This window comes from Pleurodeles waltl, chromosome 6 (assembly GCF_031143425.1).
Source record: "Pleurodeles waltl isolate 20211129_DDA chromosome 6, aPleWal1.hap1.20221129, whole genome shotgun sequence".
Lineage (NCBI taxonomy): Eukaryota > Metazoa > Chordata > Amphibia > Caudata > Salamandridae > Pleurodeles > Pleurodeles waltl.
In genome coordinates this window covers 108,404,716-108,429,888 of record NC_090445.1, presented here as the reverse complement: position 1 = coordinate 108,429,888, position 25,173 = coordinate 108,404,716, and the positions used below count along the sequence as shown (strand labels likewise).

Below are 25,173 nucleotides of genomic sequence, written 5' to 3'. Positions count from 1 at the left end.
AGGAGTGTTTCTCAGTTAATGTTTAAATACTTTAATTAAATACATTACTAAAGCATGTGGTACTGTCATTTACAGACAGTAAATTTCCAAGAAATGTTCAAAAACCTTCCCACTAACTTGCACCTTAACTGATAAAACTATAAAATGTATTAACAATATTATGTGAAAATTGGGTTTCAGAAAATATTTATCATTTGCACATCACCAAGTAAAGTGTTCTGACTTTTTTATCCTATTAAATATTTTTTTTCATCACACAGAAGTACAAAAAATGGTCTTTTACAGCTGCTGAAATATATTTTGAAATGTTTGTAAAGTTGACTTTGTTATATAAATGTTGTGTTACGAAAAACCTGATGCCTTTCATTTCACATAGGTCAGCCAGTTCACCTTACAAAACCCTGGAACTCTGCAGTCACATGGAAAAGTATTTGCATTGCAAGAATACAAACTGACTTTTGACTTCTGTCCCTGAACATAGAGACAATGTGACAAGAATAAGATATAAAGGAATCTTAATTGCCAATTCAGTTTCTGACAGAACACCTCTTCTTTGTCCACTTGCCGGAAGGGTTGAGTAGAATCTAAAAATAGCTCCACCTCATAAAATAAAACTCGCCATAGCGAGTGGTCAAGTAGATTTTTCAAGAGCTGTGGGTAGGGCAACACCTTACTTGTAGAGGTGTGGGCCAGAAGAGATGTGTCTGGAGAAGATGTTTCCCTTACAGGGATTATAAACAAAGGAGGAAATGTCTTTACAGTAATATTTGCTGCTGGTGTCAACCACTTGTGAATGGCCAACGGAATAATTGTCAACAGCACTGTGGACGGGTCCATCGCTGTTGGTGTTAGAGTCGACTAACTCATTGTCAACGGTATCATCAACGAGGTCCTCGTTATCGATTGGGGCGTCAATGGCAAATGGGATTGTGCCTGTGAGGGACGTACCGTTGACGGGACCTTCGTCGTCGATGGTAACTTGAGGAGAGGCATCTGTGGAGGAATCTTCGTCAACAGGAGTTTTAAAATTTTCATTGTTACGATCATAGATGACAGTGGTGAAGAAGAGACGATCATAGAAAATGAAGCTATTGATGTCGTCAGTGAAGACGCTGCTGTCAACAATGGAGGGGTTGACAGCGGCGCTGTCAATTAGAATACAAATGTGGAAATTGAGGCTTTCTTCTATGATTTAGTCAAAGGTTAAGACTGTAAAGGACGTTTGGGAATTGGTTTTGTTAGGTTAAGAGTGGACAGCTCTGAACAAACCTTTTCTGAGGTAATTTTGTCCTTTTTTGAGGAAGAAGGGAGGTCCTCATGCCTCTTTGAATGCCCAAAAGAAGTACGTTTAGACTTCTTTAAAGCCCTTGAAGATGGCGCTGAAGAGACTTTCTTTAGACCTGTCTCTCTTTAGGGAGGTTGAAGTCTGAGGACTGGTCACTGTCCTCTTCAGATAAAGGGCAATCCTTAGTTTTTGGCCTCTGGAACTACAATAAGAGTCTACCCTCCCTGTCCTTTTAGATCTTCTGAGAAAAGGTGCAGCAGATTTGGCAGTCTCTCACTTTTTAGTCTGAATAGAGGCAATATATACACTTCTTATGAGGGTCATCCGAATGGAGGCTCTTTTTCCACAAGTGTCACAAAATCTGAATAATCCTTTTTTAGCGAATTGGGACATGCTGTCCAGTCAAATATGTATGTAGTACACTTGGGTGATGATATTGAAGAAAAAAAATTATTTGAGGAGCAGACAGAAAACTATTGGTGAAGGAGATTTCAAGGAGACTTCCATCACATAATGTGCAGTAGAAAATCTGAATGTGTCAGCCTCTGTTGGTAGTGCTCTAGAGGGAGCTGTCACCCCATTGGCTAAAGTTTGTGGTTTGGTCCTTTTTTTAAATTAAGGACATAGACAGGCTGTAAAACCTATGGTTCAATGACAGGCTATCTATTATAGAAATAGACATTGCTTCATTATTGTACCGTGAGACTTCCACTTCGACACAACACAGTGAAAGTTCACGTCTTTTGAAGAGTCAGAAAAAAACAACTGAAGGGGAATTGCTGGCCTCTGTGGCAGAATAATATAAGATCTGCTAACTGATTATTTGTAGTTTCTGATTTCAAAAATGTTTTTAGCAGAAGTGGTAAAACATCTTCAAAAAACGAAATCGGGTGTTTTCAGAGGTCTGGCTTAATGGCCAGGAATTATTCAGAAGGTATGAATCTTGGGAATATTCCTTGATCGAGAATACACATGACAAATGTTTTACTGACCCATCACTAAATCACACTTCTTCAGTCTGTCAATCATATACACACACAACATCTTTTTAATGAATCCCTTCTTTTTAAGGAGTTTAAATCATAGCATAAAGTTGTTAAACATTTTCTTTGATTGATGGTAACAGTTTACAAAAATATATAAAGCATTATTAATCAATGTTTTCACCTAGAGATTTATAGTGTTGCAGTACGTAGGTATTTTGTCCTGTGCTAGGATTCTCCTGGCTATGGAAGTCTTGGAGTAATAGCCTCTTGTTTCCGGAAGGTGTTGCGATATAATTTACAAGGTGGCTGCTGAAGGTTTTTGATATCATACTGAGCGTGCTAATTTCATTCACTGTAAAATACCCAACATTAAAAAAAACATGATTGGACCGTCAATCAAAAAATAAGCCATTGTAATTAAATGATGCTAACATTTATTAAGCAGTTCGGATTGTCGAATAAAAAAAATTAAAGACAAGATGTATAAACGAACAGAGTTTGCACAGTGTGAAATGTGTTTGATACTACATTTTGTACTATCTGAACATTAAGCACAAAGCATATAAAGCCATAACTGTTTACAATAACCATATTACCTTACAAGTTCCTTAAATATTCTAACGTTATAAAAACAATTTACTTACTGCCAGATAGTTGGTCTAAACACAGATTTCTCACCTTAGAATATCCCTCAGGTGCCAAACTAGATCAGGAGACGTTTTTGTAGCAATACAACAGGCCCATCAGTAGTACTATGCTCATCAAAGCTAACCCTGCACACAGATGTCAGTTTCTTTGACTGTCTACAGCCTCCAAGACCGTGCATAAAGTCATTGGTAACCATGTGCCAATCACTAATGTGGGACCTTTTTAGATATTACAAGAGCCTACTCCACAGAATGGGGAGGTAGGAGGCCAGTAAGGAATTTGCAGATAGAGCATCCACAGGAATGGCACTACCAAAGCTAAGTAACCTGTTCTTCTGATAGATACTTTTAGCTGCAGAATCCTCACTTTGGAGTTAATACCACATCAGTACCTCCCCCAACGTGGAAGGTCTGTGGTATAGGCTCAGACCAGAAAGTATTTCAGAACCAAGTGGATGAAGTGTCCTTCCCCAGTGACCTGGCTGTCAAGGCAGTAGTACACTGTGAACCTATGAATTTACAGCCGTAATGCAGCCAGGCAGATATCAGGAACGCGTACTCCTTATGCCAATGCAACAGTAGCGGACTCAGCGTGGTTGAATGGACTCTCAGATCTTCCAGGGGCTGCTTGTTGGTAAGTGTGTAGCGATTTTGATGCAGAAGAAAACAAGTTACTTACCTGTAACTACAGTTATCCAGTATTGGTATCTTTCATAAATTCACATGCTTGAATCATCCCCGTCGAAGTGGGAGTCCCACGGTACATAAAATAGGAATAAATAATAAAAAAATTGTTTTTGCCATAGGCTATAATGGAGTCAGAGCTTGCTCATATAGCCTATCCATGTCCTTTTGTGAAAGGACCCAAACCTGCCTGCTGTCCAATCAGGCACCATCACCCTCTAGAACCTTCTCCAGAGAAGCTCCCTTCCTCAGATTTTCCAGCACGAGTGTGAAAAATTAAAACCGGAGAGGAATGCGAGCATCAAAGGGGAGGCGGGTGGGTCGCATGTGAATTTATGAAAGATACCAATACTGGATAACTGTAGTTACAGGTAAGTAACTTGTTTTCTTATCCAGTATTGGATCTTTCATAAATTCACATGCTTGAATCTGAATAGACAGCAGTATGGTTGATAAACATTGTATCCAGCGTGGGTGGAGGGTGCGAGCATGAAGACCCTCTATCTCAATTATAGTTAATAATAATCATAATAATAATAACATTTATAGAAAACTCATATATTTCTGAGCGTGAGTTACGAAGGAATACAGATACATACACTTTAGATATTTCACCAGGAAGCACAATAGAAACATGGTTATCTGCATCTTAAACCATATGACTATAACTAAGGAAAGGTCTCACCTTAATGAAAGAGATGGCGTAGCACAGCTTGTCCTACTAGAGAGTCTGTTCTTTGTGATGACTCCAAACAATAGTGCTGCGTAAAGGAGTGCGTGGTTTTCCATGTCGCAGCCTGGCAAATTTTTTCAAGGGCAATACCTTGGAACAAAGCAGCCGATGTGGAGACTGCTCTTGTAGAGTGGGCTCTCGGGCGTCTAGTCAATGGTTTTCCTGCCTTGGTGTGAGAAAATTGGATTGTGGAAGAAATCCATCGGGCTATAGTGGCCTTGGTTACTCCTGTTCCCTGACGTCCCAGAGAATAAGATACTAGGAGTTGATCTGATTTCCTGATGTTCTTGGTACTTTGCAGGTAAAATTTTAGGCATCATTTAATGTCCAAAGAATGGAGAGTTGTCTCTGCTATCGTAGTAGGGTTTGGAAAAAAGGTTCGTAGAATAATTGGTTCATTGAGGTGGAACGAAGATGGAACTTTGGGAATATATCTGGGATTGGTTCGGAGCATAACGAAATCCTCAGAAAAAACTAGAAAGGGTTCTTTAGTAGTGAACGCTTGTATATCACTGACCCTTCTGGTAGAGGTGAGAGCGAGCAATGTTAACACTTTCCAGGTGATGTACTTGAGTTCAGCTCTATGGATGGGTTCAAAAGGGGCTTTCATGAGCTGGGAGAGAACAATATTAAGGTGCCACTCTGGCGGAGATAAGCGAACTGGAGGAAAGGTGCGGAACAGCCCTTTCATAAACTGTTTGATGACTCTGGTTGAACCAATAGACGACATGTTAGCCGATCGTCTGTAAGAGGCTAAAGCTGCTAGGTGAATCTTGACTGATGCATAGGAAAGACCAGCTTTGGAAAGGGAGAGCAGGTAAGGAAGAATTTGCTCAGGATTGATTTGAAATGGGTGAAAATTGTTCTGAGAACACCAAACACAGAACCTCTTCCATTTTAATTTGTATGTCTTATTCGTGCTCTCCGCTCGCGCTTTAGATAATATGAGCCTACATTCTTGGTTGATGTTCATATCTTGGAACTCTCCGAACTCAGGAGCCAAGCATGCAAGTGCATTGAAGTTGGGTCTGGATGTAAGATGAGACCCTGATTCTTCGATAGAAGATTGTGGTTGCAAGGGAGACGGACTGGATTGGTTATTGACCGGAGGAGGAGCTCCGTGTACCAGTACTGCCTCGGCCACTTGGGGGCTATGAGAATGATCTTGCAGCCTTCGGTCTTCATTTTCCTGAGGAGTCTGGGAATCAGTGTAATGGGGGGAAAATCGTATGCAAAGATCCCAGACCATCTTATCAAAAGAGCATTTCCCCACGACCCCGGGAGTGGGTATCGACTGGCGTAAAACTGGCATTTGGCATTCAGGTTGGTGGCGAACAGGTCTAGGATCGGCCGACCCCATCGTTGAAAAATGCTCTCGAGTATGGTCTGGTTGAGTTCCCACTCGTGACAGTTGTCGTCTGTCCTGTTGAGAGAGTCCGCTAGAGCATTGTTGACCCCCGCCAGGTGCTCTGCCCTGAGGCGGACGTTGTTCCGTGTGAGCCAGTTCCAGAGAGACTGAGCTTCCCTTGAGAGGGATCTTGTTCCTCCCTGCTTGTTGATGTAGAACATGCTTGTTGTGTTGTCTGTTCTGACTAACACTGATGATCCTGCGATGCGTGGCAGAAAAGCTTTGAGCGTAAGATGAATCGCCTCCAGTTCTAACAGATTTATGTGCATCTCTTTTTGGAGCTTGGACCATCTGCCTTGAATGCGCATGTCCTGTAAGTGGCCTCCCCATCCTTCCAGGGAGGCGTCCGTGGTGATAACAAAATCGGCTATTGGTGCCAGAAAGGTTAGACCGTGGGAGAAGAAGTTAATGTGGGACCACCATTCTAACGTCTGCCGAATCCTTGGTGTGATAGTTATTAAATCGTCGAAGGATCCTTGTGACTGGGTCCATTGGAGTTGTAGTTCTTCTTGTAGAGGTCTCATCTTGAGTCTTGCCAGCGGTACTAGGACTATGGCTGAGGAAATCATGCCCAGAAGCGATTTGAATAGTCGTACTGAAACGAACTTTCTTGCGGAGATTGTGACAGCCAATTGGGTCAGCTTCTGCTGTCTTGCTAGGGTAAGATATGCCCTGTTTTGGATAGTGTCCAATTCTGCTCCCAGGAAAACTCTCCTGCGTGCGGGGAACACGACTGACTTTTGTAGGTTCACTGTTAGACCCAAACTGTTGAATAGTCTTAGGCAGGCATCTGTGGCTTTTGAGGCTAGTAGAGATGACGGAGCTTTTATGAGCCAGTCATCCAGGTAAGGGAACACCTGGAAACCCTTGCTTCGGAGGGAGGCTGCGACTGGGGCAAGGCATTTCGTGAAGATTCTCGGAGCTGACCTGAGGCCAAATGGCAGGACTCTGAATTGATAATGGGCACCGGCTACTGTAAAATGGAGATATTTGCGATGTTTTTGGTGTATTGGAACGTGGAAGTAGGCGTCCTGGAGATCTAAGGTTGTCATAAAATCTCCAGGATTCAAGAGGTGCAAGATATCTGAGAATGTGATCATCCTGAAGGATTGTTTCCGAAGGAACTTGTTGAGCTTCCTGAGGTCTAATATAGGACGCCACTCTCCAGACTTCTTCCTTATGAGGAAAAAACAGGAGTAGAATCCGAGACCTCGTTGCTGCAGAGGAACTGCCTCTATAGCCCCTTTGGCCAGAAGGCTGAAGACTTTTGCTTGAAGCAGACGAAGGTGGAGAGATCTGCCTGATGTTGGTGGGTGAAGCGGTGGCTTTTCTGTGAACTCCAGGGTATGACCTCTTGTCACTATATCTAGCACCCACTTGTCCGATGTTATCTTCTTCCACTCTTGGATGAAGTTGGAAATGTTTGCTCCTATTTGTTGATGTTGCGGGCATTGAGGGAGCATAGCCGGTGCCCGTGGAAAATCATTGCTTTCTGGGTTGATCTCTGGATTGTGAACCCTGTCTTCGTTTCCCTCCCTGTCTGGTATAGGAGGCAGTCGATGATTGCCTGTACTGCTGATGGTATGAAGGCCTGTACTGGGATTGCTGGTACTGTCTATGAAAGGAACCTCGAAATGAGGTTAAACCTCTCCCTCTAGCCCCTCGAAAGGGCTGCTTCCTGTACTGTAGGGTACCCAGGGACTTGGCCGTGTCTGTGTCCGTCTTAATGGTTTGAAGTGCGTCATCCACATGTTTGCCAAACAAAGATTCCCCATCGTAAGGCATGTCTAGAATTCGGGACTGCACTTCTGGTCTGAAGGATGTGGCCTTGAGCCAACCTTGTCGTCGTAAGACAGCGGCGCCCGCTAGTTGGCGGAAACCAGTAGAGGCTATGTCCAGAGCGCAGTCAATAATCTCTTCCGACGCACGCTCACCTTCCTGTAGGATCTTTCGTGCCTCTTCTTGCTTATTTTCTGGTATGAGGTCCAGGAAAGGTTGCATGTCGGACCACATTTGACGATCATATCGGCCTAAAATTGCCAATGAATTCGCTGCCCTGACAGTGATTGCAGACATTGAGGAGAATCTCTTGCCTATATTATCCAGTCTGCGACCTTCCTTGTCTGGAGGAGTGGAGATAGGCGTTGATGGATTTTTGGAGCGCCTTTGAGCATCCTGTGAGATGACCGAATCAGGCTTTGGATGGCCAGTAAGGCATGCCGGAGAATCTTGGGTCGCCTTATATTTTTTATCCAGTTTTTGTGGAACTGGAGGAACAGTAGCCGGATTCTGCATAATCTTTGTGCCCTCGCTCCAAATGTAATCAATAATTGGAATGGATCGTATCGACTTCCGTGATTGCTCTTTGAAATCATGCAGGAAACATTCCGATTGGGAGACAGATGTTGGTAGGTGGAAACGCACTGCGGCTCTGTCCATAAGATTATGGAAACCACCTATGTCCTCGGGCGGAGAATCAGAGGGGCGAGGAGGTGGTGGAGAAGGAGTGGGGGCCAAATAATCATCCCATTCCTCTGTAGGATGTTGTGGAGTAGAAATTTCTCCTTCTTCTTGTTTTTCTTCCCCTGAAGTGGAACCTTCATCTCTGGGGGGTGCAGCTAACACCGAGTGTGATGTTGATCTTTGAGTAGCTGGAGGAGGAGGAGCATTACCTGGCGTCACCGTAGAGACCGGCGCCGGTGGTTGACCTTCCGCTGGAAACCTTCTCCTATAATCCTGAAGCATGGATTGTAAATCCTGGATTAAGGAGGAAGGCATTTCTACGGTGTCTCTGTGTTGAGGCTCCTGTGTTTCATAGTATTGGTCCTGATGAGAGTAGTATGGTTGATACTGTTCATACTCATTCTCTTCATCGTCGTCTTGAGATTTGACATGGAGCTGCGAAGGGCTATGTGCATCTCCAAAAGGACCTTCGTCCGATTCCTCCCAGTCAAGAAGATGACTGGGTAGTAAAGCCGACACCTTGTTTGGAGATGTGTCGGTTGGATAAACGTCCTGTGCAGGTAGACTTCTGATGCTGACCATGGCTCGGAGAGCTGGAGACCTGGAAGAGGTAGGAATGGCCTCAGCGTGTCCACTAGGCATCACTGCTGTCGATGGCGTGAAAGTTGATGCAGCCGTGGATGGTGCAGATTTTTTCGTAGACGGTGGAGTCACCGACTATGGTTTCGTCGACGATGGTCTCGCCGACGATGGTTTAGTCGACGGTAGTTTCTTTGACCCCGTCGATGGCGATAGCGTTGATGAGAATGACGTCGCTGAGGTTATAGTCGACGTGGCAGTCGTCGACGGTGCTGATGGAGTCTGGAGAGAAGGTATCGGACCCCTTACCGCCGATGTTAGGGTCGTCGACGCTGACGACGGTCTCGTCGACGATGAAGTGGAGACGGTAGATGTAGATACCGTCGTCGTCGTCACGGTCGTCGACGGTGTTGTCGTCGTTGTTCTAATTTTCAGAGTCATTTTTCCAGAAGTGGAAGGCTCTGAAGAAGAAGATAGATTGTAAGACTCCTTCTTTTGAAGAGGAGAGGAAGGCTCAGAGGAGACTGAAGTCTGTAAGCCCTTCCCATGATGAGATTTCTGCCTCTTTCTGGATTTCTCTATGTGGCCTAGGTCCTCAGATCTGGACCTTTTATGTGGCCTCTCTGACCCACTCTCCTCACCTGAAGTACAGGATTTGGCCTGTAACCATGTCAGGAGTCTGCCCTCCCGGTCTCTGAGGGTCTTTGTGGAGAAGGTGCGACATATTTTGCAGTCCTTAACCTGATGTTGTGGGTAGAGACAGTACAGACATTCTTTATGTGGGTCATCCACATGGAGCCTTTTCTTCCCACAGGTCTTGCAAGGGCGGAAAAGGCCTTTTCTAGAAGAATCTGACATATTTGAAGCTTTCTTGAGAGAAAAATCTCTGAAGTAGAAGAAAAACTGAGCAGAGCTCAGGGAGACTCCCTTCACACGACGTGCGGTAGAAAATCTGAGGAAGGGAGCTTCTCTGGAGAAGGTTCTAGAGGGTGATGGTGCCTGATTGGACAGCAGGCAGGTTTGGGTCCTTTCACAAAAGGACATGGATAGGCTATATGAGCAAGCTCTGACTCCATTACAGCCTATGGCAAAAAACAAATTATTTATTATTTATTGCTATTTTATGTACCGTGGGACTCCCACTTCGACGACGGGGATGATTCAAGCTTGTGAATTTATGAAAGATCCAATACTGGATAACCCTAAACACCAAGACCTCTTATGCACAAATGTCCCTTTATTTGCTCTAGTAAACCTCAGAACGAGCTGATTGAACGAAGGACCATCAGGTGAACAATCAGTGTACAAGCTTAAAGTCCTCTTGAGATCCCGTCAATGGAGCCTCTCCTCCACTTTTGAGGTGTCAGTGGGATCAAAGAACATTGGTAGAGTGATCGAATACCCAAAGTAGGGAGAGTCACAACTTTTGGAAAGAAGGCCACCTGATCTTCATCACCAATTTGTCTGGAAAGAAAGGGATGTAACATGGTTCTACTGCAAGGTCCTGCAATTCACTCATGCAACAAGCTGGCAATCACAATGAGGGAAACAGGTTTTATATAGGAGATGCAGTTAGCAGCTATGTATAGGGTCATGAGGAATAACAAGAAGTTCCCACTCGGGTGTCACAAACTGTTTGAAAGAACATGTACATCAAACCTTTATTAAAATTCATCACAAAAGGTGATTTAAACAAAGATGGTTGGTTCAGCAAAGAGAAAAGCTGACAAAAAACCTTTTACAGTGACCACTGCAAGGACTTGCAGAGCTAAAGATAAATCAAACAAAAGGACATTTGCTAATTTTGTCAGTGAGGAGTCAGTGTCTCAAGCGCCACACAAAGTGATGAACCTGTTCCAGTACCCAGTGTGCATGGATTCTATAGAAGAGTATCTGTCAGTGAGAATGAAATCCAACATTTTAGGTGGCAAATACAATGCAGGCAATTGTTGCACCCAGTCTCCATGTTTGGAGGTGCAAATTGGGTTGGGAACCCTGCTACTGAGACAGGAGGTTCTCCAGAAGTGGTAGCCTGGTCAGAGTACAGATGCTCATGCCAGGAGTCCCGGATGCCACTCTCCTGCCCTAGTCCTGGGATACTAGGATTATATTTTTGATCTTCAAAACTTGGGACAAGAGGCATAGAGGGAGGAAGGTGTACAGGAGTCCCTTGTTCCATTCCACCCAGAATGTGTCTCAAAACAAGTGTTCTCGCAGAAACTCCATGCAAGAAATTGTTGACACTGCATGTTGTTGATGGTGGCGGAATGGTTGCCTTGGTGTTGAACCCAATGGCATTTTCAATCCTACTGAACGGCTTGCTTGAGCCATATGGCGAATTTGACAAGGAGGATATACAGGTCTAAGAAGCCAAGAAGCCTCAGAGCCACCCTCACCAGGATCCTAGATCGAGCCTCCGATATCTGGATCATAGCCAGAATTACCCTAGCTCATTGCAAAAGACGTAAAGTCCTGAGACTGAGTGTCCCTGAGACCTCTCCAGACCAGATTCACCTATCTGACAGGAGGCAGGAAGACCTACGAAGGAGACTAGCTGTTTGCACTTGCTGCAGTACGCAGTTTTGCCCTTGCCAACTGTTCTATCAGACACCACGCAGGATGGCTCCCTCTTGGTCTGTGTACTGCACTTTAGACTCTGGTTGGCTCCTCCACTTTGCTGCGCTTCCCCAGGAAGATCCCCAGCTTTCACACTCTTGGTGGGGTTCACTGAGGCTCGCAAACTGCAGTCCTCTCCCAGGGGAGTCACGCAGAGGCTATGTTGCACCAGCTATAGAGAGAAGAATGTGTAGGGTGCATCAGGGATTTCCGGCGCTCTCCCTTTCTAACTGGTGCACGTTTGCATTGCCCTTCTGTGGGCTAAGTGGCCATAGCAAGTCGTAAGCTGTGCCCCAGGCTTGGGAAGTCATGGTCGGTGCACAGCATCTCTGTGACTTTCCAGAGGAATCTCCTAAGGAGCAGTATTTGTTTGACAGTCCTCATTAGCTGAAAGAGGGAATTTGCCAAAAGCTTGCGGTAATGGGTCCCAAGCTGCTGACATTTTTATTCCCCGAACACAATTGTTTCTTCCGGCTTGCGGGTGGAGGCAGCGATTGCAGGTCTAATAGGGAGAGGTGAGTTCCTGTGTGAACTTTGGTTTCAGGTTCTACATATTTCTCCAGTTATTGTCTCTGCACTTTAAGCTTTTGCTTAAAAATGGAATCTTCAAAGGATTTATCTGGCCAAGAAAGTATTCATTGGTTTGGCTCTTCTCATACCGTGATTTCTTCTCTGTGTTGGAAGGGTGAGTACCACATTCATATACAAGTACTAATCTAAACAACAGAAAAAAACTATGAAAGCACGCCATCATGATGAAGAGGCAAGGAGAAGTACACACAGTAAAAATGAGGGAGGAAGACTTCTCTACACACTGGCTCACTAGAAGGCCTTCCATCCATACCCAAATTGTTTCCCAAATTATTAATGGTAAAACCAGGAATTGAAAATAAAACACCTAAAATAATGATATAATGAATACCTACTTTCAAGATATTGACCTCTCGGCAATAGACAAGAAAAAAAAGAATGCCTCTCCATCCAAAGCTCCCTAAGATGCGGGAGCCTATGCCCTCTATTTAATACAGTTGGTCAGCTTTCTGTCACAGAGTCTAATCAACTCTTGTTCTCTCTCTGAACTTCATGTTTGACAGATATGAGCCAGTTAATTTGTATGAATTGGAATATATCCACAAAAGCAACTTGAAAGCTCTTTAACAGCTTGCTGAGCAACACCTCAAGTCTGTGGAGGATCTCACTCTCGCCTGCCTTTCCTCTAACTACTTCTTTTCATCCATCTAGATACCATGTGTATTCCTCTGAAGCTATGCAGGCCTTACAAAGAATACTCAAATCAGTCTTAACATTCTTGGAGAAAGCAACATCGATATCCGACGACAACCATGAAATTCAAACAGCAATTTTAAAATCTTTAGTAAGCCAAAATGGTCTGCTCCCGATAAAGAAATTTACTAAAACAGGAGAACAAAATGATCTTGCCAGCTGATGCAAGCATTGAACCAGAACGGAATCACCAAGAAATGTCATGCAAAGCTCAAACAGGTAAAACTAAATCAAATGGAAAAAATAAAGAGAAGGAAATTGTATGCTTGCTACACAGGTATTTTCAGAAGTACATGAGGCCCCACAATTATCCTCTAAATGAGCCTCTCTTCCCAGCTTTCCAATGTAATAAGCATAAAGGCTATGGTGATACAGAACATCATGTTGAGGCATCAATTGGCCCTTGAGCTAAAACTATAAAACATTTTCAAGAGTTGCTAGTACTTCCAAAAACGGACAAGATGCAAAAGAAAAACAAAACAAAACTGCAGAATTACCAAAAAGTTCTGAAAGTATAATATCCAATCCACAAACTGAAATTCATGATGTGTCAATATATAATATTACCCACTAAACAACATATCCCAACATATTTCTGAACACAGAACTGACACTACAGTCTCCTCATTCTACAAACTTTGAAGCATGCTCCTGAATACAGGTGTCTCCAAACAATATTTTGGAGATCTGTCCGCCATTGGGGTTCCCCCAGTTTAGTTCATATAATGAACTAAGACAGAAGACATATCCATTTTTGCCAACTCTCTTCATCATTGGAAGAGATTATAGAACTTTTACAAATGGTAATAATCCCTTAAATAGGCAAAGAATGCTTGAGTTACTCCATAACTATCTAAAATTGCATTCTCTTTCTTCCCCTGAAATTAAACCGGTTGCGTTCCCTAAGAAACACGACTTCCCAACCATGAGAGTAAAATATTGGCCTAACTTGATTCCATTGACAGTTTTACATGACTGATATTCTGCATAAAACGGTTTTGATGTATGGCATATAAGTCACTCACCCATTTAGAACAGGAGTCCAAGTCAAGGTCCTGTTATGGAATCTAATTCTATGCATTCGCCCACTCTCGCTTATGAGAATGTAGACAATAAGGGATTTGCCAAAATATTTACCATACATGTAGACCATGAAGGCAGGTGAATTCGAAATAACAATTAGCCGCTATCTGTTTCTAAAACCGAGGAGGATTCCTGGTCCTGGCCGGGTTCCCAATTGAAAACAAATCAAATAATGCTTTGAAACGCCCGTTTTAGCAATAATTTGGTGATAGTCTTCTGGAATTTCCAAGGGCTGCAAGACAAACTCAACATGCTAGCAAATTTAAATCAGTCAGCTGTCACCAAGAGACTTGGTCTATAACCACATTTGATACTAACTGCTATCATGTAATTAATGTTCCTGTACAGAGGGTAAAGAAAGGGAATTCTGTAAACTTCCAAAGAGACTTTGTAGTTCTGCCTCCTTCCTGTAACAATGTTCAGTGCATTAAGATTACAATGACAAATAAACAAGAACAGAACATTTGCATATGGGTTAACATTTATGTCCCTCCTGGCGTACAATACAATTCTCTTTTGATCAAGATTTTTGACCATCTTACAGTCTGAACAAAATTCTCAGATAATAATGATGGGCGATTTTAATGCCAAAATATTGAATGCCGCAATATCTGCCCATGAAATCAAGGAACTTTATTATGATGGGAATATTCCTGATCCCATTTTTCCATCTAAACAAAAAGCAGATAAATGTGGAAAGTCCCTCTTAGATATACTATTGGATATAAATATAGTAATTCTAAATGGGAGAGTTGATAGAGATGTTCCTGTATCATTTACAAGAAAATGTACTTCTGGTTCTTCAATTACTGACTATATTATTTCTAGTTAAGATGAGTTTTGTAAATTCTCAGCTCCAAGTACAATTTGACCAACGCAGTGATCATGCAATAATTCATTTAACACTCCAGCTACAATTCCAGCATAACATTTACTTGGTCACTAAATGCAGGCAATGGTACTGTGACAATTGATTTGAAACAAGGGTGTGTTTTCTGGACCTCTCCTTCAGACATTAAGATGAATAAAATAATCACCAACTTTTGGGATTACAATTTATCAGAAGAAGGAAACACCATCCAAATATTTGAAGATAGAATGTCCGTAGCGCTACACGAAATTCAGAGATCTAATAAGCCTTGTAAGGAGGCGGCATTGATAGAAAAAGAACGCAGGAATGGGTAACCTTCTCACAAACAAAATAACGCATACAACAGAAGTTTATCGAATTCTGGTACCCAGGGGCAAGGAAATACAAATCCTACAGAAAAAAGGAAAATCACCCGCTTTATGTGTAACAAAAAAATAGCTGACTGAAACTGGTTGGATCGCCATCAAACAGCATTGCAGACAAATCACAACTACTTCTGGAATCTTATTGCCAAGCTCACTGTAAATAAGAACCCCCCTCTCCACCCCTTTGCAAATTTCTAGTCCTGCATCTGAGTGGCTAGATTATTTTTCGAAACTCTATGCACAAAACCTAGTCATAGAAAAGTGTAATAAGCTCCAAATTTATCCACAAGTATCAAACATACATATCTGTGGATTATATTCTTCCTTTGCCAAGTAGATTGAGGCATTTCATTAAAAAAAAAAAGCAAGATTCTCTGTAGTCAAGGGCCCAAATACGATTCTGATAAAAATGTTAAAGGACGATCCCAAAGTTTGAAGCAAATTCCTTGCTCCCTTGTTCCCATACTGCTATGAAAATGAGAAAATGTTATATTCCTGGATTGGGAGTTGAACTTTTTTGTTGTTGTTTTAAATAGATGAACAAAGGCTCTTCCTCCCTACCATGCAGCTTTCATCAAATTGTCCTTCTCAAAGCCACAGGGGACATCTTTGCGACAAGCATCCTGGAGCATTCAGAAGAGTGGGCTTATGCTACAGGTGCAATTTTTCAAGTCACGGCAGACTTGAGATATAAACACTCAGTAACAGGCAGTATCCCAATAGTCCTCTGATAAAATGTGGTGTCCCCAAAAAAAACGAAGAAAAAAAAAAAACGCAATATTTATATATACTTTTTGCTATTTTTCCTCTCAACAGCATTCAACAGAGTGTATACATGAATCCTTTGGAAGAAACCTGTTAGACAGCAGATACCCTTAAATTATATTAAGGCTGACCATGGAAGTAAATAGCCCATTTGGTGCAAAATCCTGATAGTTGGGAGCAAAGGTCTGACTTCCAAGAGTCCCAAAAAGAATGGTCTTGATCAGGGCTGTATTTTAGCTCGTCTTGTTTTCTATTCATCGCTACGATTTAATATCTCAGGTTACTAATATTAAGAACTTACCGTTTAGAATTGCTTCAGAAGAATTGTAGGTTTTGAATTATGCGGACGATGTTGTATTTTTTTATTTTACTCCACTTGGTCTTTAACAAACCTTGCGTGCTTAATTTTTGTATGCATGGAAATACTTTTTGAAAATAAATATTTCTAAAGACAAAGGTGATGCCCCTTAAGGGGTAAAAAACTGTGCCATTCCTTTAATTAGAATCTTGGTGGAATTTCTTTAACTATAGTAAAAACAATTATCTGGATAGTGTTTTCATACAGACTTTAGAAAATAGGTGACATCTGTCGCATATAGGGCACAAGGCACTAGCTCATACTGGCACACAATACATTTTATAACTCTTCCGGTAGGCACCATTTAAAGTTTTTGTAGTAAATTTACTGAGTAAACATCCCACCCATTTTATTTTATGCTCTTAAGTATATATTCCCCTTGGCAAATGATTATTTATGAATCTATATAAAGGGCAGATTCTTCAAAAATTACTTTCATTCAGTCAAGCAATCCCTGTACAAGCCTTGCATCTGGAATTTGCACTTTCTAGTATGCATTATATACCTTTGACAAATGTAATTAGATGGGCACATAATTTAATACACGCCCCCAATCTGTTAAAGCAGGAAACCTTTAATGCAGGTACAAAAAAATATATTTTTAACATAAATCTCAGGTTTGCCCTTTCTCAATGTGGTCTCTTGCCCAACCAAAGCTATTTTTTTTAAAAATGCAGCCCATTAGTGACTGCATCCACTATCTATAAAAATATACATATTTTCTCTTCTTGTGGACCATAGTGTGAGATGAACAATAATAATACTAAGACCGGGCTCTTTGTATTTGAATGCTTACAAAAGGAACTAGTCTGGCACTTGCAATGCCACCTGAATATGTGATCTTTGTTATGGTGGGGTGCAAGACCTGAGGCATGTCCTTTTTGTTTTTCGAATTAGGTTTTTGTTGAAGTAGAAATCAATGTATAATAATACAACTATATTTTAAATGTAGGTTAATGGATTGATTGACTTGGCAAAAGTTCCATCAAATAGTTTGGTTTGTTATGACATTTTTGAATTTCTTTATTTATTTTTTTTTTTTAACTGCTGTAGACGCGTCTTGATTGTTTTATGAAGTCTTTTAACCCCTTCGCTGCCAGGCCTTTTCCCCTCAGGTTGCGAACCTTTTTTTGGCTATTTGGGGCAGTTCACGCTTAGGCCCTCCTAACTTTCTGTTCACATAAGCTACCCACGCCAAGTTTGCGTCCATTTTTTTCCCAACATCCTAGGGATTCTAGCGGTACCCAGAGTTTGTGGTTTCCCCTTGAGGAGACCAAGAAATTAGCCAAAGCACAGCTAAAATTTTGTTTATAGAAAGAAAAAAAAAAAAGAGAAAAAAGGTGCTCCGGAAGAAACTTGTGTTTCTTTTTCCCTGAAAATGGCATCAGCAAAGGGTTTGCGGTGCTAAAATCACCAATTTTGGCATTTTACTGGGACATACCCCATTTTTACTATTTTTTGTGTTTTTAGCCTCCTTCAACTTAGTGACAGGAATAGGTGTGAAACCAATGCTGGATCCCGGACAGCTAAACATTTCTAAAAAGTGGACAAAATTCTGAATTCAGCAAGGGGTCATTTGTGTAGATCCTTCAAGGTCCTCGTACAGAAAGTAACAGCTAAAATAAAAAAATATTGAAATTGAGGTGAAAAAGAACCTTTTCTGTCCACATTTTTTCTATAACTTTTTCCAGCTATGGCAGATTTTTGAAAGCAATATATTGTTATGTCTGCTGGACATTTCTGGTTGCGGGGATATATATATATAGAGCTTGTAGGTTCATCGATAACCCTAGGCACCCAGAGCCAATAAATGACCTGCACCTTGCAATGGGTTTTCAGTGTATACCGGGTATACAGCAATTAATTTGCTGAGTGAAAAATAGTTATCAAGGAAACCTTTGTATTTCCAAAATGGGCACAAGATAAGATGTTGAGAAGCAGTGGTTATTTGCACATCTATGATTTCCGGAGTCCCCATACTAGCATGTGAATTACAGGGCATTTCTCAAATAGATGTCTTTTTTACACACTATCTTACATTTGTAACACAAAAATGTAGAGAAAGACAAGGGGTAATAACACTTGTTCTTCTATTCTGTGTTCTCCCAAGTCATCCAAAAAAATGGTACCTCACTTGAATGGGTAGGCCTACTGCCCGCAACAGGAAATGCAACATGGACACATCACATTTTTACATTGAAATCTGATGTGTTTTTTGGAAAGTGCCTAGCTGTGGATTTTGGCCTCTAGCTCAGCCGGCACCTAGGGAAACCTACCAAACCAATGCATTTTTGACAACTAGACACCTAGGGGAATCCAGGATGGGGTGACTTGTGGGGCTCTCACCAGGTTCTGTTACCCAGAATCCTTTGCAAACCTCAATTTGGCAAAACAAAACAAACAAACAAAAAAAAACACTTTCCTCACATTTCGGTGATAGAAAGTTCTGGAATCTGAGAGGAGCCACAAATTTCCTTTCACCAAGCATTCCCCCAAGTCTCGCAATAAAAATGGTAGTTCACTTGTGTGGGTAGGCCTAGTGCCCGTGACAGGAAATGCTCCACAACACTGGACTTGTCAAAATTATCAAATACAATACTACCAGTTTTTGTGGTGGGGGGGAAGGGAGGCGGGGAGACAGGAGGAGGCACCTGTGTGTTTGGTCCTGGACTTAGCAGCCATCTAGGGAAACCTACCAAACTCAGACATTTCTGAAAACTAGACACCCGAGCGAGTCCAGTGAGGTGTGACTTGCGTGTATCCCCCAGTGTTTTCTTACCCAGAATCCTCAGCAAACCTGAAATTTAGCTTAAAAAAAAAAAAATCACGTTACCCCCATTTCTGTGTGGGATCACCGAACCGGCACAAATTTCCTACCACCCAAGGTTCCCCTCAGTCTCCCTATAAAATTGATACCTCACTTGTGTAGGTGGGCCAAGTGCCTGTGACAGGGAAGAGCCAAAAACAGTCAGAATTGAGGGGGAACCAAAGCAGGTCCAAAAGGGCATTTGGAAAAAAAATGTTTTTAGGCTAGCAAATGGGGCAGAATCTTTATTGGTATAGATGCAACAATGCTGGGTGGTAGCAATTTTGTAGATTCCTGCAGACTCCGGAAGGTTCCATCACAAAAAATGTGGGAAGTGTGTGTGATTTCAAGCAAAGTTGGAGGTTTGCAGGGCATTGCGGGTAAGAAAATGGGACAGGGTGCATGTGAAGCACACCACCCTGGACTCACCCAGATGTTTAGTTTTCAGATGTGTCTAGGTCTTGTAGAGTTTTCTACATGGCAGCATCACAAAGTCCAAAAAGTGCAGCCCTCACTATTGCAAGTGGGACGATCTGAGAGTTAGCCGAGGTCTCATGGCCCAAATGTAAAACCAAAACCCAAAATAATCAAATGTCCTCTTGCTTGCCGTGAGATAAGATCTATTAGTGTGCGGGGGAGACCTTTGCCCAAGAGGCTGCCCCCCCCCCCCAAAACAAAAAATAAAAAACAGATACACCAATCCCTGGTGCATAAGTGGTTTCTACGCCCACCCTCCCCCCGGGGGAAAATCGGCCAAATAGAAATAGGTTGATCTGTCCCCAAGGAGGGGCAGAAATGGCCTAAAATAAATTTGCCCCCCAGGGGAAGGACCCGTGCCTAAGGGGTCGCTCCCCTCATGTGTTTAAATCATGTAAACAAAATCCAGTCACTGGGAATGGGGGGAGATGGGGGTTCTGTAGGGGGCCAACGGTGGAAGGTGAAGCATTTCCCCTTCCATCCCTTCCCAGTGGAGGTGGGTGACAGGCCCTCGGGGGGAGCGCCTCCCCTGAGGACTGGGTGCAGGACTTAACGGTTACGTCCTCGGCACCAGAGCGGTGCTGCAGAGGACGTAACCATTACGTCCATGGCACCCAAGGGGTTAAAGACATTTTTCTTATGATTTTATATTGTTGATCACAGATAAGAAAATAAGTTACTTACCTGTAGTTCTCCAGTATTGGTATCTTTCATAGATTCACAAGCTTGAATATTCCCCAAAGTAAGAGTCACACAGTATCCTATAAAAAAAAAAAAAAAAAAAAGGGACCAAACATGACCTATAACCAATCAGATGCCAGCACCCTCTAGAATGCTCCCAACAAAGGCGGATTCCTTCAGATTTTGAGCACTAGTGTTCTTTTAATACTTCTTATGAATGAGAGGAGCCTCTAAGGGGAAGGATGGTAGTTCGCATGTGAATCTATGAAAGATACCAATTCTGGAGAACTACAGTTACAGGTACGTAACTTATTTTCTACTCCAGTATTGGATCTTTCATGGATGCACAGCCTTGAATCAGAGTAACAAGCAATACAGTTAGCTAAAAAATGTTTGTCATTGATAAACACAAATAGCGGATGGGGGAAAAAGAAAGGCTCACCTTATTCAAAAATATGTCGTAACACTGCTTGTCCCACAGCCGCATCCGTTCTATGGCGCTCATCCAGGCAATAATGTTTTGTGAATGTGTGCCTGATAGACCACGTTGCCGAACTGCAGATGTGTTGAATTGGTACTCCAGCAAAAAGAGCCGTTGATGTGGCCATGGCTCGGATGGAGTGGGCTCCTACCTTGTCCTATAAAGGGTTGCCAGCTTGTGCATGGCAAAACTGTACAGTGGAAGCAATCCATCTAGCAATAGTTTGGTTACTGACAGACCTTTTCTGATACCTTCATATGCTATGCTATAAATAGCTGGTCTGATGTTCTTATGTGATGAGCCTGTGCAAATAGAAGATCATTTGATGTCAAGAGTGTGCAGGGATTTTTCTGCTAGCGTCTATGGATTTGGGAAAAAAGCTTGAGAACTACAGGTTCATTTAAATGGAAGTCCGGTGGAACTTTCAGAATAAACTTAGGATTTGTTGGCAGGATAACACTGTTTGATGTGAATTGTAAGAGGGGTTGTTTGACCGTAAGAGCTCGTATATTGCTCACCCTCTCTGCGGAAGTGAGAGCTGAAAGTATTGCTGTCTACCAGGTAAGATATTTTAGTTCTGATTTATAAATTGGTTCCAATGGTGGCTCCATTAGCTGCCCAAGGACTACGTTGAGATGCCACAATGGTGGGGGGTTTCGAACAGGTGGAAAGGCTCTGAAGAGTCCCTTGAGGAATTGTTTAATAATATGAGAGGAACACAAGGGTGGTGCATTATTGGTGCGCCCGAATCTTGAAAACTGCCACCAGATGAACCTTTACTGAGGAATCAGACAGACAGTCTGGATTTTGCTAAGTGTAGCAAATACAGAAGAACCCGATCTGGTGGTGGATGGATGTCTGAGGATAGCCACGAAAGGCAGAAGCGTTTCCATTTGCATTTATAGGTTCTATTTGTTGTATCAGCCCTTGATTTGGCCAGTATTTCTCTGCAATCTGATGGTATGACTAATGATGAGAATTCATTGAATTCAGGATCCAGGCTGATAAGTGCAGCGATGTTGGATGCTGTATCTGGCCTTGGTTCATTGTCAGCAAGTCCACTGTTGTCGCGAGTTGTAGATGAGGCTGCTCTGAGGAGGAGGAGTTCAGTGAACCAGAACTGTCTGTGCCACCTCAGAGCTATGAAGACAAGTCTGCAAGGTTCCCTGTTCATTTTGTTGATTACCCTTGGGATCAACGGAACTAGTGGAAAGGCGTAGGCATATACCCCTGACCATTGCATCAAAAATGCATTCCCCCACAATCACTTTTGGGGATGCCAGCTTTCAAAGACGAGGCATTTCTTGTTCTTCTTCGTTGCAAACAGATCCAGGTTCGGTTTGCCCCACCGCTGGAATACCTCGTTCAGTATCTGATGGATATGTGATGTTGAAGTGCCCAGTTTCAGATGTCCAGTGCTTGAGCAGAGTGCGCTTGAGAGCGGGTTCCTCCTTGTTTGTTTAGATAGGATATATGGATTGTATTTTCTGTCCGTGTGAGGACCGATGAGCCTGTTATCTTGGGAAGAAAAGCTTTTAATGCTAAGGCGATAGCTCTGCGTTCCAGCTGGTTGATGAGAAGTTTATTTTCCTCTGCGGACCACTTTCCACTGATCTTTAAGTCCTGAAGGTGGGCGCCCCTGCCTTCCAGTGATGCATCGGTTATGATGAAGCTGTAGGTATCGAGCCCTTTTGACATGTTTCCGGTCAGTGCCCACCAATACACTGCTGTTCTCATTGTTGGGGTTATCTGAATGAAAAAGTAGAATGAGCCCTGTGTCTGGATCCATTGCTTGTCGAGTTGCTCTTGAAGCGTCCGCAAACATAAGCAACAGTTTGCTACCACTGGAATGCACGAGGAGATCATTCCCATTAACGATTTGTACATCCGCACAGAAATTGACTTTCTTTTGGATTGTGTGACTGCTAGCTAATGAAAGACTCTGTTCTTTACGATGTCTAGAATGGCCCCAAAGAATGTTAGTCTTGTTGTTGGTTTCAGTTGTGACTTTTGGTAAGTGGTTGTGAGGCCCAATCTGTTGAATAATTCGAGGCAGGTGGTTGTTGCTGCTGCTGTTTGCTGTGATGTAGGAGCTTTTATGAGTCAATCGTCCAAGTATGGGAATACTTGGATCCCCTGTTGCCCGAGGTGAGCTGCTACTGGGACTAACATCTTTGAGAAGATTCTGGGGGCAGAGATTAGTCGAATGGTATTACTCGAAACTGAAAAGGGATACCCGCTACCTGGAAGTGGAGGAATTTGCAATGCCTTCGGTGTATTGGGATATGTAAGTACACGTCCTGAAGATCTAGTGATGTCATGTGATCTCTGTTGTTCAAGAGTTGTAGTATGCCCTGAAATGTCATCATGCAAAAAGTTTGCTTCTTTAGAAAACTGTTTAGCTTTCGAAAGGTTGAGTATAGGACGCCATTCTCCCGAGGGTTTCCAGACAAGAAAGAAGCGCAAGTAGAATCCTGTTCCCTTCTGGATTTTTTAAATCTCTATCGCTCCTTTTTTCATCATGTTGGATATTTCTTTTAAGAGTGGTTTTAACCGAGGCGGTAGTGGATCTGACGGCGGGGTGTTCTGAGGTTTTTGGAGGAACTCCGCGAATTTCCCCTTGAGATGACATCTGGAACCCACCTGTCGGAAGTTATTTCTGACCATTGCTGGACGTGATTTACTATTCGTCCTCCGATCTGATCTGTTAGAGAGGTAGTCAGTACCTACGGTAAGTCATGGTAACTTTCCTCTGGCAGTGTGTTTACATGCAGCAGCTGGAGGTTGTCTTTATTGCTGTTGTTGACTGTATTGTGGACGGTACTGCGTTCGAGCAGACTGGTACTGCCTCAATGGTTCGTAACCTGCTCAGGATTAACATCTTCATCTCCCTCTAGCTCCTCGAAAGGGCTGTATCCGAAATTGGAGGGTGCAAAGGGACTTGGCTGAGTCCTTGTTAGCCTTTATTGATTGAAGGGCATCATCTATATGCTTGCCGAATAATGACTCCCGTCAAATGGCACGTCCAGGATCTTTGTCTGGATCTCTGGGCAGAAGGAGGTGGATTTCAACCAACTCTGCCTGCGTAGAACCGCAGCCCCTGCTAGCTGTCTGAATCCCGTAGTGGAAACATCAAAGGGGCAGTCAATTATTTCACCCGACACTCGCTCACCTTCCTGCAGGATCCTATGTGCCTCTATTTTTGCCTCCTCAAGTCAGGTCCAACCAAATTTGGCAGTTATAAGGGGCTAGAATAGCTAGCAAATGTGTTGCCCTAACTGTAGTGGCTGCTAAAGTGGAGAATATTTTCCAATGCTATCTAGCCTATGGCCATCTCTAACCAGGGGAGAGGTTATTGGTGCAGAGGGGTTCTTAGAACGGCCTATGACACCACCAAATCCGTTCTTTGCTGACTGATAAGGTAAGTTGGAGAGTTGTCTGGCGTCTAATATTTCTTATCTAAACATAGAATGAGTGGAGAAGCAGTAGCTGGGTTTTTCATGGCTTTTAGACCTTCCTGCCAAATGAAAATTATAGTAATAGCTCTTACTGATTTCTTTGCCGTTTCTTTAAAGTTGTAAAGAAAACGAACTGCCACTATTAACGAAGGAAACAGATTAAGTCTCTTGGCTGCATGTTCCATCAAATTGTGAAATCCTCCAATATCTCCCGGTGGAGAATCCACTGGTGCTGCTGGGGGTGGGGAGGAGTCCACTCATCCTGCTCGGTCGTCATGTCCCTGATCTTCCCTTCCTCTCTGTCTTCATCTGACGATGGCTCATCCTTAACCAGGGGCTGCGTAAATTCTGTTGTCACTCCCTGTGTAGAAGTAATTGGTGTTGTGACCAATGGGGACAGGTCCTGGTAACAGATTAGGTCTCTGAAAGAGATCTGATCGTGCACCCTATGTCCTATGACATATGTGTGGCAGGAGTTGATGGTGGGACTCTACGGTAGGAGCTTTTCAGCATACTCTGAAGGTTTGTTATTAGGGAAACAGGCATTGGAGTAGACTGCACTTGTTGATATGTTGAATATTATTGATTGACTGGTTCTGCCTCTTCACCTGCCATGTAGTATCCCCAATACTCTTCGTCCTCATCCTCTACCAGAATCCTGGCATTTAATTCTCAGTTGAGATGGGCTGTTAGCTACGCCAAAAGGCCTCTGATCCTCAGAATCACCATCTTTGTCCAAGAGGTACATTGGAGGGAAAGGTATAACTTTATTTGGTGATGTATGAATAGGTAGAATGGTGGAATCGGATGACTTTTATTTCAATGGCATGAAGCATAGCGGTGGAAATGACTTATTCAGCCGTGTAGTTGGTGCTTCGGTACTTTTTCCTGATGATTTCATTGTAGAATGTTCCGCGGATGGTAAGGCCGTTGCTTACTGCAAACAACGGCGGTAACGTTGTAATGTTTGAGTTAGTAATTCTCATTGATGGGACCTTCGTTGTTGAGTCAAGTACCGTCAACGGTGTTGTTGATGGGGACGACGATGGTAACTTAGTCAACGAGTTCTTCTTCGTCGATGGTGCCATTGTCAATGAGCTCTTAGTAGACGGCATTATCAACGAGACCTTCGCGGGTGAATCC

The 25,173-nt window shown here is 42.8% G+C and overlaps 1 protein-coding gene across 1 annotated transcript in view; it reads right to left on the bottom strand.

Annotated features, from left to right (window-relative positions):
• The window catches only part of FBXO47 (F-box protein 47), a gene marked incomplete at its 5' end in the record, with an annotated part of 1,596,302 nt that overhangs the window by 1,543,396 nt on the left and 27,733 nt on the right, over positions 1 to 25,173 (bottom strand). The window contains one exon of the mRNA XM_069242011.1: positions 2,453 to 2,623. Within this exon, the coding sequence (XP_069098112.1) occupies positions 2,453 to 2,623 (171 nt within the window). The remainder of the gene's footprint in view (positions 1 to 2,452; positions 2,624 to 25,173) is intronic.